The sequence below is a fragment of the Dermacentor andersoni genome, chromosome 1, assembly GCF_023375885.2.
Source record: "Dermacentor andersoni chromosome 1, qqDerAnde1_hic_scaffold, whole genome shotgun sequence".
Taxonomy (NCBI): domain Eukaryota; kingdom Metazoa; phylum Arthropoda; class Arachnida; order Ixodida; family Ixodidae; genus Dermacentor; species Dermacentor andersoni.
In genome coordinates, this window is record NC_092814.1 from 81,788,611 (window position 1) to 81,801,266 (window position 12,656).

At 46.1% G+C, this 12,656-nt stretch overlaps 1 protein-coding gene across 1 annotated transcript; it reads right to left on the reverse strand.

Annotated features, from left to right (window-relative positions):
- Positions 1–1,122: 1,122 nt before the first annotated feature.
- On the reverse strand, positions 1,123–10,732 carry LOC126546055 (uncharacterized). The gene is made up of 2 exons (XM_050194130.3): positions 10,077–10,732; positions 1,123–6,685 (listed from the first exon to the last, which is right to left on the reverse strand). The coding sequence occupies exons 1-2, from the start codon at positions 10,536–10,538 to the stop codon at positions 6,386–6,388; spliced, it is 762 nt and encodes a 253-aa protein (XP_050050087.1). The 5' UTR covers positions 10,539–10,732; the 3' UTR covers positions 1,123–6,385.
- Between the last annotated feature and the right edge of the window lie 1,924 nt (positions 10,733–12,656).

The following is a 12,656-nucleotide window of genomic DNA, read 5'->3' on the forward strand; positions in this document are numbered from 1 at the left end:
CCGGAATTGAAAATCTAAATAAAGCACGACTTCGGAAATGTCAGTGCACCATGCACTCCGTAGATTCCGCGGCCTCCGCGAGATGCCGCATCCTGCCCGTTCCATATCAAAACGCCCTTGAAACTTTGTGCTCGGATAGGACTCCTTGCGTTATGTGACTCCTGGCCTATGGGCGTTGCGCGAAATCCAGCCCGAGTTCGCAGTGTTCAAGCTGAAATGTCTTTTCGAGCGTGAAAAAGACATTCTAGACAAAATCTAGCATTATTTTCGGCACCGGAGGTTGTTTTGGTCTGTAGTGAATGACAGCACGGAAAAATTTCGGGGGGGGGGGGTGGGATTGGGGGAGGGGCTGAAGCCTCATAAGCCCCCGCTCCCATACTGCCTACGACCCTTGTAGTAACAACAGCGTGCTAATGACCGGGCGTATCGCTGCCATGATGACTCTTCTTTTCAGTGCTTCAAAAGTGGGAGGGATGTAAAGCAATATTTTTTAGCTTCGCTTAAACGCGGAGTCTAGGAAACAAAGAAGACTCTGCTAGCTCATTTTTGGACGCACTTGATCAACAATTTGATATCTGTACTTTTATTGAGACCTGCTTTTCCGATGACTGCCATGTTATTCAGTTAAGGTGCTTATACAGTTTTGCGAAGCATCACGAGAGGAGGCGGTGTGGCTATATATACGTTAAATATCAGTTTTCAAACTGCTTCAGAGTACTCACTGATGAATGTGCATTACGAGCGTGTATAGATAAAGCGGCTTTATAAAGTCATTGCAGTTACTTATAAACATCCATTTTGTTATTGAGTGGTTATATAAATATCGATGCATTATCGAAGGACACTTGTACGTAAAGAAGACTTCATGTTTCTTTTTCTTTTGGGTGTTGAAATGTTATTCACGTGCTGACAAGAGTAACAAACACGTCTGAATTGCTATTTGTTCCATAAAAATATCCCGAATAACTTTGAAGTGATCGCTTGCCCACGCCCCCGTTTTTTAACTTTTTGCACCCTGGTTTTATGAACTATTATATAGCTTTATAATACAGCGTTGCCTTTCACTGAACTTAAGAACCATGGGAAATCAAGGAAACCGTAAAGAAACGCTTTCCTTCTGAAAAGGATGAAACAGCGTGATAAGTTTATTGTTCCATATATTTAAAAAATCTGTCTGTCGAATATACAAAGATAAGAAACAAATTGTATTCCAATATTAAGCACACACATAATTTATAACATTAAAGCAAGATAACCAGTATTTCTAAATATAAAAGGAAAACATGAAACATGTGTTACCGAGCTTATGGTAAGGAGAGGCCAGATATTCCAAAGTTCATAATCGAGGATGTACCATGCTCAGGCGCCTAACTTTGCTGGTGTTTCAACGACTGCGGTCCTCAGTAGGAGTAGTTGCACTTAATACACATCTGGTAGCGTCGGATCATTCATTTATGGCAGCATCATAAACGCACACTCTGCTGCTAAGATTAAACAATAACATCGCATATTAACTAAAACCGCAGACGAATGAGGCCGTCGAGCAAGGTTGTAATCTGGGATTGTCGGTGTGTCTGTCACGAAGACCTTCACTGTAGCGCAACTAGCAGACGGAAACAAAGGAGGAACAGAGCGCACACACAGCGCTAACTTGCAACAATGTTTTATTTCTGGTAAACAGCGACACTCGCACAGTCGGCATCAAAAGTTGTCCGGACCATGGAATCCGAGAAACGTTGAATTGCCGACCAGTTTGAGACCATAGCCAGTAAAAAAAAAAACAAAAAAACAAAAAAAACACTATGTTGTTTGCATATAGTATACAGGGCTTAGTACAGGGTGGATGCATCCAAATACCAGGCTGCGTGCTCAGGTTGTGGAAACATTCGGCTTTTTCTCCGATCCCGTGATCTATAAATTTTTCACTCCGACTGTAGATCCCGCACGTGACGTCATAGAGAAAGAAATAAAAGGAAAGGCAAGGAGTTAACCAGGTTACACCTACTTTGCTACCCTACCCTGGGGGAGGGGAAGAGAGCAGAAAAGAAAGAAGGAAAGTGAGAAGAAAAGGAAGAACAAGTGATGCGTGAGCACACCCATAACAGCGTTCACCGCGCCATCGCACGTGGTCGTCACATCACAGAACACGTGTTCAGACTTGGGGATACCAAATAAACGCTAATATTAAATACAATGTAAAAAATGTCACTATTATTGTCGTGTACTCCGAACGCAAGCGTAAAAAAAAATCTGTATCTTTCTTTGATAGTGAAAAATGATGTCTTCGTTCCTAGCGCACGCATCACAGCATGTCTCCATGTAGGCACATACAATGATTAGGCGCTTCGATCAACCCACACTTGCTTTTCTTGCTCGGATAACCGCATCTTAAAATCGAAGAGCACAGCACTTGCGTCAATGAACACCAAGAAAACCATCCGGAGACGATTTGTGTGTGCTTCCTGAGTCGCTCATTCAAGACATGTGTGTCACTGTTTCCCGGAAGCAAAGCGTTGTTGGAAGTTAGCGCTGTGTAGATATGTGTCCTATTCCACCACTGTGCATGTCCACGAGCAAGCTACAATACATTGAACGCGTCTGATTATGGCCCACACTATTAGCAGGCCGCTGTCGCATATTTATTTCTTTGAAAGTCAGCGCTGCGTCTGTGTACATTGTGTGCCTCCTTAATCTCCGTCGGTTCCCGCGCTGTTGCTTTCCACTATGTTCAACCAACAAGCCCAACTGGTTACTCTGCCCATATGCGCAACTTGATACTAAATTTTGGCACAGTCCTTGGTCAATTGAAGGTTGTACAGGTATCGGTCATTTTTAAGGGCGGTGATAAAAATGACATCAATATCTATACGTAGCTAGGTCTGTCTATTTTTGCCATTACTTTCAAAAGTGATAGAAGAAGATAATAAATACACTACTTCGAAATTTCCTTCGGGCAAACAAGAAGGTTATAAAACGTCAGTACGGTTTTCAGAAGACACACACACACGCACATAAAATTAAAAATTGACCGAGATGGCCTTACTTGATATAAAACATAACATGATTCAATATTTCCAGCGTAAGTTTCTGGCGGTAGGAATCTTTCTAGACTTCAAGAAGGCCTTTGTTTCAGTAAATCATGATATTTTAATACCGTAACTGTGGAAGTGTGGTATCTGAGGGAATATTTAGAAATTTGTAAGGAGCTATACGTTGAAAGTCATTTGCAAAACACCAGTTATTACCACCGTTAAACCTAACGCAAGAAATATGGCTTAGATACGCGATGCGCCACAGGATTCAATCCTAGGCGCGTTACATGTTCTCGTTGACATAAACGACGTTGCAAACATACTACATACGCCCGAGAACATTCTATATGCTGACAGCACATTTTTATTATTTACTATTTATTTTATTTTTGTATTTATTTTTATTTGTCAGGACAAATACATTAGAATTAGCTGCTAGAAAGACAAAGTATACATTGCTTTTCAACACATAATAATCCAATTGAGCAGGAGGCTTTTGTCCAATTCAATGGGCAATCTGTTAACCATGCCATATCGCATAAATGACGTCAAATTTCATGAAATCTCATGTTGGTCTGTCGACACCAAATATGTCTATACTAACACTTAGTGTTCTATCAGTACTGTTCGCAAATTAAGAATCATGCTTCCACAGTGAGTAAAAAAAGCAACTGAATCCACTCACATTTACAATATTGTGTTTTACAATGAAAGCTAAGACAGAAGCATTCGCGTACTACAAAAAAGAGCTGTTCTGTTGACTGAAGGAGAGGCGTGCCGCTATCATACGGCTCCTAGTTAAAAAAATAAATAAAAAGATACTAACGGTTACAAACATCACGAAGAAAAAGCATTTGGTACATATCAGCAAATCAAATGCATTCCTGCAGTTTATTTTGTAGAAAGTATTTTCGGCAAGACCACAGTCATTACCTAAATGACGCAAGTCTACAAAAAGGAAAAAAAAAACACACACAACAACAACGTACAAATTATGGCATCCAGAAGCTATGCTCCGTCTCGCAAACTCCGCGCAGAGCAGCGAAGGCTAGTGCTCGTGTCAGCCAATCAGAAACGAGAGCCGCTTGCCTAATCCAGAGGAAGGAGACGGAAGGCTCACCCATTGCGTACCAAGTAATTCTTCCGTGACGCATCGATTCAACAACGCGGCTAGGCGAGCTAGAGGGTACGTGATTTGGATGCAAACAGCGCTAAAAACGGGATAGAACAAGAAGCGCGCAAAACAGCGCAATGTCTTGCGGCTTCTTGTTTCGTTCCGTTTTTGGCGCTCTCTGCTTCCCAAGATTCGACTCCGTTGTCGCGCATCAGGGGCGGACAGTGGAAAGCCCTTATTCTAGCTCCTCTTTTCTCGTCGGCTCACGCCTGCACGGAGTTGGCGAGATCAGTTCCTGAATTTTTTAAACCAACATGCTTCGACTTCCGTAATTGAAAAGTGGGTCTCAAGTCTGTCCTTCATGAATTAAGAGAATATACTGCTGCTTATTATCAACTCAGAAGTAGCTCAGGACGAGGACTAATTTTTCTTCGACTACGAAGCTTTGTTTCTGAGAAACCCGGCCGTGTGGGTTTCCTTTGTATCTTCGTGCTACTTACGGGTAGATGTCAATTTTTCCTTTCGTGAGCCTTCCCCCACCTTGTGGAATTCCGCAGAACTGATTTGCCATATTAAAGGCAGCTCAACATACCGTTTTGGTTGCTGTTTGAATGGGCTACTTATGTTTGTTCGCGGGAAAATTTCAGTCACGAATTCCAGACACACGTTTGCTTCGCTTCCGCTATGTACTTCGTGTGCACACTTTCATATGTACTAATGCTCGTTTTCCAAATCGCTGTTCTGAAAATTATCGGTTATAAACTTTAGAATTATAATTTCTTATTTTGCTACGCACTAAAAACATTGTTGTTGTTTCTTTGTACTGCCTTAATTGTTATGGTGCATATCGAGCACTGTGTCAAGGGAAATTTAGGTTGATGGGTGGGTATTAGACGTTTCATTGCCTTTTTGCTGATTCCCTAGACATGTGTTTAGTTCCTATTGTCCGAATAAAAATTCATATTTGATTAACTTCAATTGAGAGTCAAGCCATCGATGAAACTGTATGGAAATACAAAGAATGAATTCACAAACTAAATGCCTTACGACATTTAAAACGACAGTGCCTAATTGTTTGGAGAGGCTGCCTGAGAACGGGAAGTAATAGGACAAATTTTTCCGACGACCACGATTCGTCCATAGCGCGTGAAAATTATGCGAGAACTATTAAGCAGGTCCTTATTGAGTATATTATATATGTCGCAGATCAAAAGTTAAATCCTGGTATTTTACGTGCAAAAATCACGATCTGATCATGAGGCACACCATACTGGGGAATGCCGGATTAATTTTGACCACCTGGGCTTCGTTAAAGTGTACCTAAATATAAGTACAGGACGGGTTTTTGCATTTTGCCGCCATCGAGAGCCACCAGATGAAGGAACGCTTAAGAATGGACGATATAGTGATGGCTCGCACGACCTTCAAACTAGTAGAGGTAGCAAAAGTGCCTCGAGTCTGCTAAACCCATGCTGCTGATTCGGCATTCCCCACGTTTCTCAAGAGTCAACGCATTGAGGGCTAATCTGTTGAGAAAACTAAACTTCAAATCACACGACTGCAAATGCGACCGGTCCGTTTCGCGCCTGCATTCGCCAACCCGCAGATGCGCCTCTGCAACGAGCGGGCGGTCCTGCTTTCGCGAATCGCTTTTCGAACTGGGTTTTATGGGTTGAAACATAATACCAACATGTTAAACGCTGGTCACATTTAAAAGAAAGAGATAGAGAGAGAGGCAAAGAGCAAAGGTGTTTCGGCTTGTATAGAAAAGACTCCGGACGAGGCTCCCGTGTGGGCACTCCCACCGTGAAAGTATTTTTTTTTCCTCAATTTCTTAGCAATTTGTAATGTGGTCGAAGATATACCCGTTTTAGGCGCAATAAAAATGGGTAAGAATAGCTAGTAATTTGTTGGTTTGTTTTGTTTGTTGGTTTGCGCCGCTGCGAGACATCTTAATCCCATTGCGGACAGATGTACGGGCGGTACGATCCAGCGGCAAGTGCCCACAGTAGTACGCGCGAACTAATGTTCCATCCTTAATCTAAAAAAAAAAAAAGAAGGACTACATGCGTCTTAAGCGGTTATTGAAGCCTGCGCACTATTAACTGATCGCCCACGAAACGCGCGTACGAGATTCTCCGAATCAATTCGAGGCTGCGCCGAACCTGCTGGCCGCGCGACAGTGCGCACACGGGCGCGGCGATGCGTTCGATTTCCACGTCGCGCCGGCGGCGGCTTTCTAGCCGGTGAAATGGACGATCTGGTAGACCGTCTCGGTGTTGGCCGCAGCGGACCCGGTAGGCGAGCTGGTGGCACTGCAGCGGTAGACACCGTAGTCTGTCGGCGACACCCCGTAGATGTGCAGCGAGGCGTGGTGTCCTCTCGAGTCGGCGAAGAATTTCCGGTCGGCCAGGTCCAGATGCTGGTAGACGCAGCCGTACTGCACAGGGCAGAAGCACGGCCCGCAGCTGGGCAGTGGAGGACGCCACGCGACCGGCGGCTGGCCCCGCGGAAGCGTCGCCTTCACCCACACCACGTTCTGCGAACAGCGAAACCCGCTCATTCCTCCCGCAAGCTCCTGGCGTGCATGGCGTGCCATGCCATGCAGGGGTGCGTGCTCTACACAAAAGTACATAACGCAGGCCGCCACTATTCGGACGGGGATGACCCCGCAGGGCCCTGGCTAAATTTGCCCAAAGAGGCGCGGCCGTCTCCTTTGCCGCAGTCACTCTATTATACCTATATAGCTAGCTACACCATCCATGGTAGCTTACGTTGGTGGGACTATCATAAAACCTCTATTTTATTTAATGTAGTTCGCTCTTCTCTAGACATGGAGCTCGGCTGCAGGAATAGTTGCGGCCATAAATTACCCTGCTTCCATTACGGAGAGTGTGGAATTAACTGGAAATAGAATTCAACTGAAGTGCAAATTAACAGAAGGCTCTGGCATGAAGGCATATCGTGGCCTTAGTAACAGGCCAGATAGACCGTTATATCATGCTCCCCGTGCCGCATAAGTACATATACAGGTTTTTTTTTTTTTTTTTTTTGGACAATGCAGATATTTAATAATAGGGCTATAAGCGCAGCGAACGTGGCGTTTTTGCAGATGAGTTCCTTGGCAAGGCGGACATACTTTGTCTCTAATAACGTGAACTTTAGAAGACTGATTAAGAAAAATTCGTTAATTAACACTTTACTAGTGTCTTTGGGGCAGTTGTCTCACTGGCAAATTTGATGGTAGTCACACTTTTAACGCACCCCCATTTTTTAAATACCTTAAAAATTGCACTTCGATATATTCATCACCGAATTGCAAAGCTCAATCGAGGCAATATCGAGACTGAGCGCGTCCCGCTGCGCGTCAGACGGCAACGCCCCGCGTAGAGGAGCGTGAGGGAGGTGAAGTTTCAATGACAGCATGGCCGCGGCAAATCCCGACCCGACACACTGCAGCCGCATATGCTTGCCAGGCGAAGCGTGTCGTATCGGCAGCTGCCGCGACTGGCCCGAGACGTTCGGTTTCCAACTTCCTCGCGCTCGTCGTCACGGGGCGTTTCGGTCTGATAGCGGGGCCGCCCTTCTTGCGCTCCCGCGGCGGTTTCGAGATTGCCCGGATTTACTGTTGAAATTACATGATAAATATCTCGAATTAGGTGCGACTTTACTGATTAAAAAAAAAAAATGAGGGTGCAATAAAATGTGACTGCCTTCAAATTCTCCATTCAAACAACTGCCCCTGAGGCACTAATAAAAAGTTGATATTTTTTTTTCGTTAATCAGTCTTCTGAAGCTCACGTAATTAGCCGCAGTGTATGTCGGCCTCGCCTAGGGATCCGTCTGCAAGAACGCCATGTTGACTGCGCTTATAGCCTTTATGTATATAAAAAAAAAAAATCCACGTTGTCCAGAAAGAAAAACGCCCTGCACATACCACTTACTTCCTCTGGAAAGGGGAACACACAGAAATGTCGGTTCACGCTGGCGGTCTTTCGTCGCAAGCCGTGGCGTTCGCCTCAGACGCATGCACTTATACAACTGAAACGACCTTCTTGTGGCTCTCGTGCACTCCTGGGAATGTGTACCGTGCGGAAAATTAGTGAAGGCCCATATAGTTCAACTCCACGGAATAGAAGCGACCTGCAACACATATGGCGCTAATTAACTGAAATATTTCGTCATTACGCAACGCCCAGCATCCTCCTCTTGAGGACGGCTTTGATCCGTGCACGCCGGCAGAGAGACGAAAACATGATCTGCTTCCGCTTAACTAATGACTACCCCAGCTAACCCAAATATTGGCATCCTTAATGGGGTTCAACAGGCCCCGCATTCATTGATGTTTTCTTAATGTCTGGGAGCAGAAACGGTGCTCGAAACAAGCTTCACCTAGAGACCAGCTATACTGTATTCATCGCATCTTTGTACTACGAACAGCGGTTCCTATTGATAAACGCCCCGAGCACGCTGTCATATCAATATCCACATGCTATAAGTCGCTATATCCAAACAAATATATGATGCAAGCGCAGAATCATTACTAGGTTAGTTATAAACCTCTTACATACATGACACTCAAACTCTCTTATAACGAACCAGTGGATTCACGAAAATTAATTCGGTAATAGCCCAATTATTTAGACATCACCGTACCCGCGTATGATGAACTTCTGTTGATAGTTCATGATACGCGGGTGCGTTCCGAAAAATAGCAAGACGAAAAAATGCCCCACTAATCGGTAAAAACATGCAGTGTATTTTATTTATGTGGTTAGGCGCTTAGATCCGCCTCCCTGCTCCCTGGAACGTGCCCCTGGTTTGTGCTACGGAATGTTTAGTTCGGCACAAGCAATATATTTTGCATCGATAGCACTCGTAGAGTTACTGTTGTTCTCTATGGTAAATAAGTATCGTATTCGAGTTCGCTGCGGTTTTAACCCTATAACGACACACCCCTTACTTGCTTGCGCAACAGCGTTGCTTGGACATATGTGCGGGCTCAGATGCGCGCCTATGTTTGCTTGTTCGGGGCGATCGGATGAAACAGCGTGTTTCAGCACCTCGGTGATGACATTAAATTTATTTGAGCAGTGATGAACATTTAATGACATGTCGTTATTAGGGCTACTTTCGTCGACAAGCAATAAATTACGCGGCCGATGTGAAATGGACGGTGCATCATCCGCCGCCGACCTGCTTATACTATTACTTGCAAGAGCGTATGCAAGATTGATAGGTTCAGCAATGATGCTCGGTTAGAGTAATCAGACTTTGGTCGCGGGTTGCAGCTCAAAAGCGAGTGAGGCTGTTTCCACAGTTACTCCTAACGGACAGGACCAGTCTGGTCAAAGTAGCTACAAAAAAAAAAAAAAAAGAAATAGCAGAATACATATATAAAGAGAGAGAGAGAGAGATAAGTCATGAGGAAATGGAATATAGAAAGATAATGCAGCACAATCTTTGTGAGCTACGAGTGTCTTAGTTTGAATTTACGTAAAATGGGTCCCGATTATTAAACACCAGAAAAACAAAACAAAAAAGAAAAAAAATGATAGGCGTCACTATACTGCCGTACGCGAGAAAATTCACGATTTAATCAGACGTGCACGGAACACCGTTCGAAGACGGGAAAAGTGCAATGAAAAAAAATAAGGAAAGAAAAAAAACGTTTTTAGAGTATTCTAACACCGGCTGCGATCGCGGAGCGCTTGTGGCATTCTGTTGTGTAGCTAAAGATCGCGGGTTCGATATCTGGCATTAATAGTCGCTGTAGCCGCCCCCCCTTTCCCCTAGCCTCCTTATACCACGTCCACCATATAGACGAAGCATATTTTTGGGATACTACAACAAATAAAAAAATAATCATTTCAAGAAGTGTGAAGCGCTTGTGAGGGGTTAAAGTGCAATCGAAGAGCAAGCGTCTTTACCGAGACCAGCTGATCTCCGTGCAGGTCGCAGACTAGCTCGACGTCGCGTCCTCCGTTCAGGTAACGCACCGTGCCCATGCCAAGAAATTTGCCCGGGAATGGGTCCAAATTTTTCGGTGTCGGTTGCCTCGGGTATGATGGGACCCAGGGTCCTGGATAGGGCAGCGACGGAGGGGGCGGCGGTGGCGGTGGAGGTGGGGGTGGAGGCAGTGGAATGACTGGGTAGCGGCCGTCGGGGTAGCCCTGCTGATAGCCGGGCATGTATGGGTAGCCGTGAGGCTGGTGGTAGCCATGGTGCCCCGAGTGAGGGTACTGGAAGCCACCCACGGCGGACGCCGGCTGGTACAGCCAGTACTGGTGGTGGCAGTCAGTGCGCGGCGGCTGCGGCGCGGGTTGATGGTGCGCCGTGCTCTGGCGACGGTCCACCGCTGTGAGCAGGCAGAGCAACAGAGCTGTCCTCATAGCGCGCTGGCGTCTCTCGGCACTGTCGGGCGGCACCCACGAGATCGCGGCTCTTTTGCTTTTCGGCCAGGAAAGAAGGACCGTCTCGGGGCATCAGCCAAGCCGAACGGGCCGAGAATCGTGCAAGGACGGCCTTGCACGCCCGTCTCCAGGGCCGCCTGATGACGACCCCCGGCGCGTCCAGGTGCCACGCGCTCCCGGCGTTGGCGAAGTTGCCAGAAGAAGCGATGCGGAGGCGGCGGCTTTTGTCCGGCTCCGCGCTGGAGGCGCCTTTAATGAGGGCCCTTCCCAGCGGCCATTCCTTTCACGGATGACAGTGCTCGTCTCGACGGCTCTGCTGGCCGGAAGCACGCTGCCCATACCTAGCGCTCCACGCCCATCTCGTTACTCGCCGAGCGCACGTGTCACAAATTCACGATGGATGCTTGCTCGTCTTGTCCCTTTGAAAGTAACAGGGAACGAAGGACCTCGCAAGTGTTAATATACGCGCATCTTGTTAGATCTGTCCGTTTTCTTTTCACTCTTCCCTTTGCTATCAAGAAACGAATGTTGTGCCACTGAGATCTGCTAATCATGCTTACATGATAGGAAGACGCCCGCTACGCCCTAGGCGCGTCCTGCAGGACCATAATAAAGTTTTCCAGGCCAGAGACCATCAGAGACGACTTAAGTGGACCGATCCCGTAGGTTGTGTAATAGAAAACTGAGCCCACCCCGTGTGAAGGAAATATAGGAGGTGCGGCGAGAGTGTTGTCAAAGATTGCAGGAGGAATGAGGTGGGAAGGGAGGGAGGGCGAAGAGGCAAGGTTGCGTGCTCAAGCCGCAATTCCAGCGGAATTCCAGCAAATTTCCGAGAAACTAGCGTGGTCTGACAATCACTATCGATGATTTTCACCAGAATTTTGTTGAAAATAGGTAGCTTGAAAAGTCACAGAGCCGTTTGAAGCCAGAAGGGCGACTTGAAGCCAATATAGACTTGTGCATGTCTTGATTGCATCTCTGAAATACCTTGCTCAAAATGCATTCTAAATCAGTCACTATTGTGAGTAGTTCGACATTTCGCAAATGATTTTGCAAAACAGTACTTAATACTGGAACTTAAATACATTTAGATGGTGGTTTGTACTCTTAAGATAATTTTCAAGATACTTCAACGGGAGTTGACTGGTTACCGGTGAATTCACCTCACTTAGACTTTGACTCATTTGACAAACCATTGTTGTTACAGCATCGTGTGGCGAAAAGCGCGTCCGTATGTCTTTATGATGGCTATGCGAGCCTCCTAATTAGATAATGATTTTGGCACGTAAAACCTCAGAAGTTAATTAGTGATGGTTATGTGCGACAGTTCTGACATGACAGCGTTGGACGAGGCGGCAAGCTTTGCTTTGAAGCTGACTTGCTTCGCACTAAGTAAAAAAGTGTTGTTTGGTGCTTCCAACGTCAAGAGAGAGAGATAAACGGGATGATAAAGGCAGGGAGGTTAATCGGATGAGATTCTGGTTTGCTATCCTGCACTGGGGGAAGGGTAAAAGGAAATGAAAGATGGAAAGAACAGCGGAGAGAAAAAGAAAACTGTCGGAAAAAAATGTGGGAGAGGTGGTGAAAGTCGATGAGAATTACAGTCTCTCCAATAGGCCACTCGAGCGGAAAAAATTTCACCGGTGCGTTCACTGTCTTGTGGTGTGACGACCGTATAGGTCGGCGTTCCAGGACCGTCTGCTCCGAAAACGGCCGGTCGTCAAGACGCGCCAGCGCAGTCGCGAGTAACTGCCTGTGTGCGCTGTATCGGGGACCAATGACAAAGAACGTGTTCGATAGTTTTCTCGTCGCCGCAGTGGTCGCACGCAGCACTATCCTCCCATCCTATGCGGAAAGCAAACGACTTCGTAAATGCGACGCCCAGCCACAGTCGGTAAAGTACCGTTGTCTGGGGTCGGGATAGTCCAGGTGGAGGATGAAGTTGCAGACAGTAGTACAGTCGACGTGGACGTGTGTGCTGGAAACTAGATGTGTTCCATAACGATTGCATATAGGGCATCGTATGCAAGCACTCGAAATTGCACTGCTGTATCTGTTTTTGACAGCCGCATTGGCTCCTGCATGTCGTCTTCATGA

Coding starts and splice junctions, on each gene's coding strand:
- LOC126546055 (XM_050194130.3), bottom strand. CDS start 10,538: ATGAGGACAGCTCTGTTGCTCTGCCTGCTCACAGCGGTGGACCGTCGC. Junction 6,686..10,076: donor ACGGAGATCAGCTGGTCTCG/GTAAAGACGCTT, acceptor CGCTGTTCGCAG/AACGTGGTGTGGGTGAAGGC.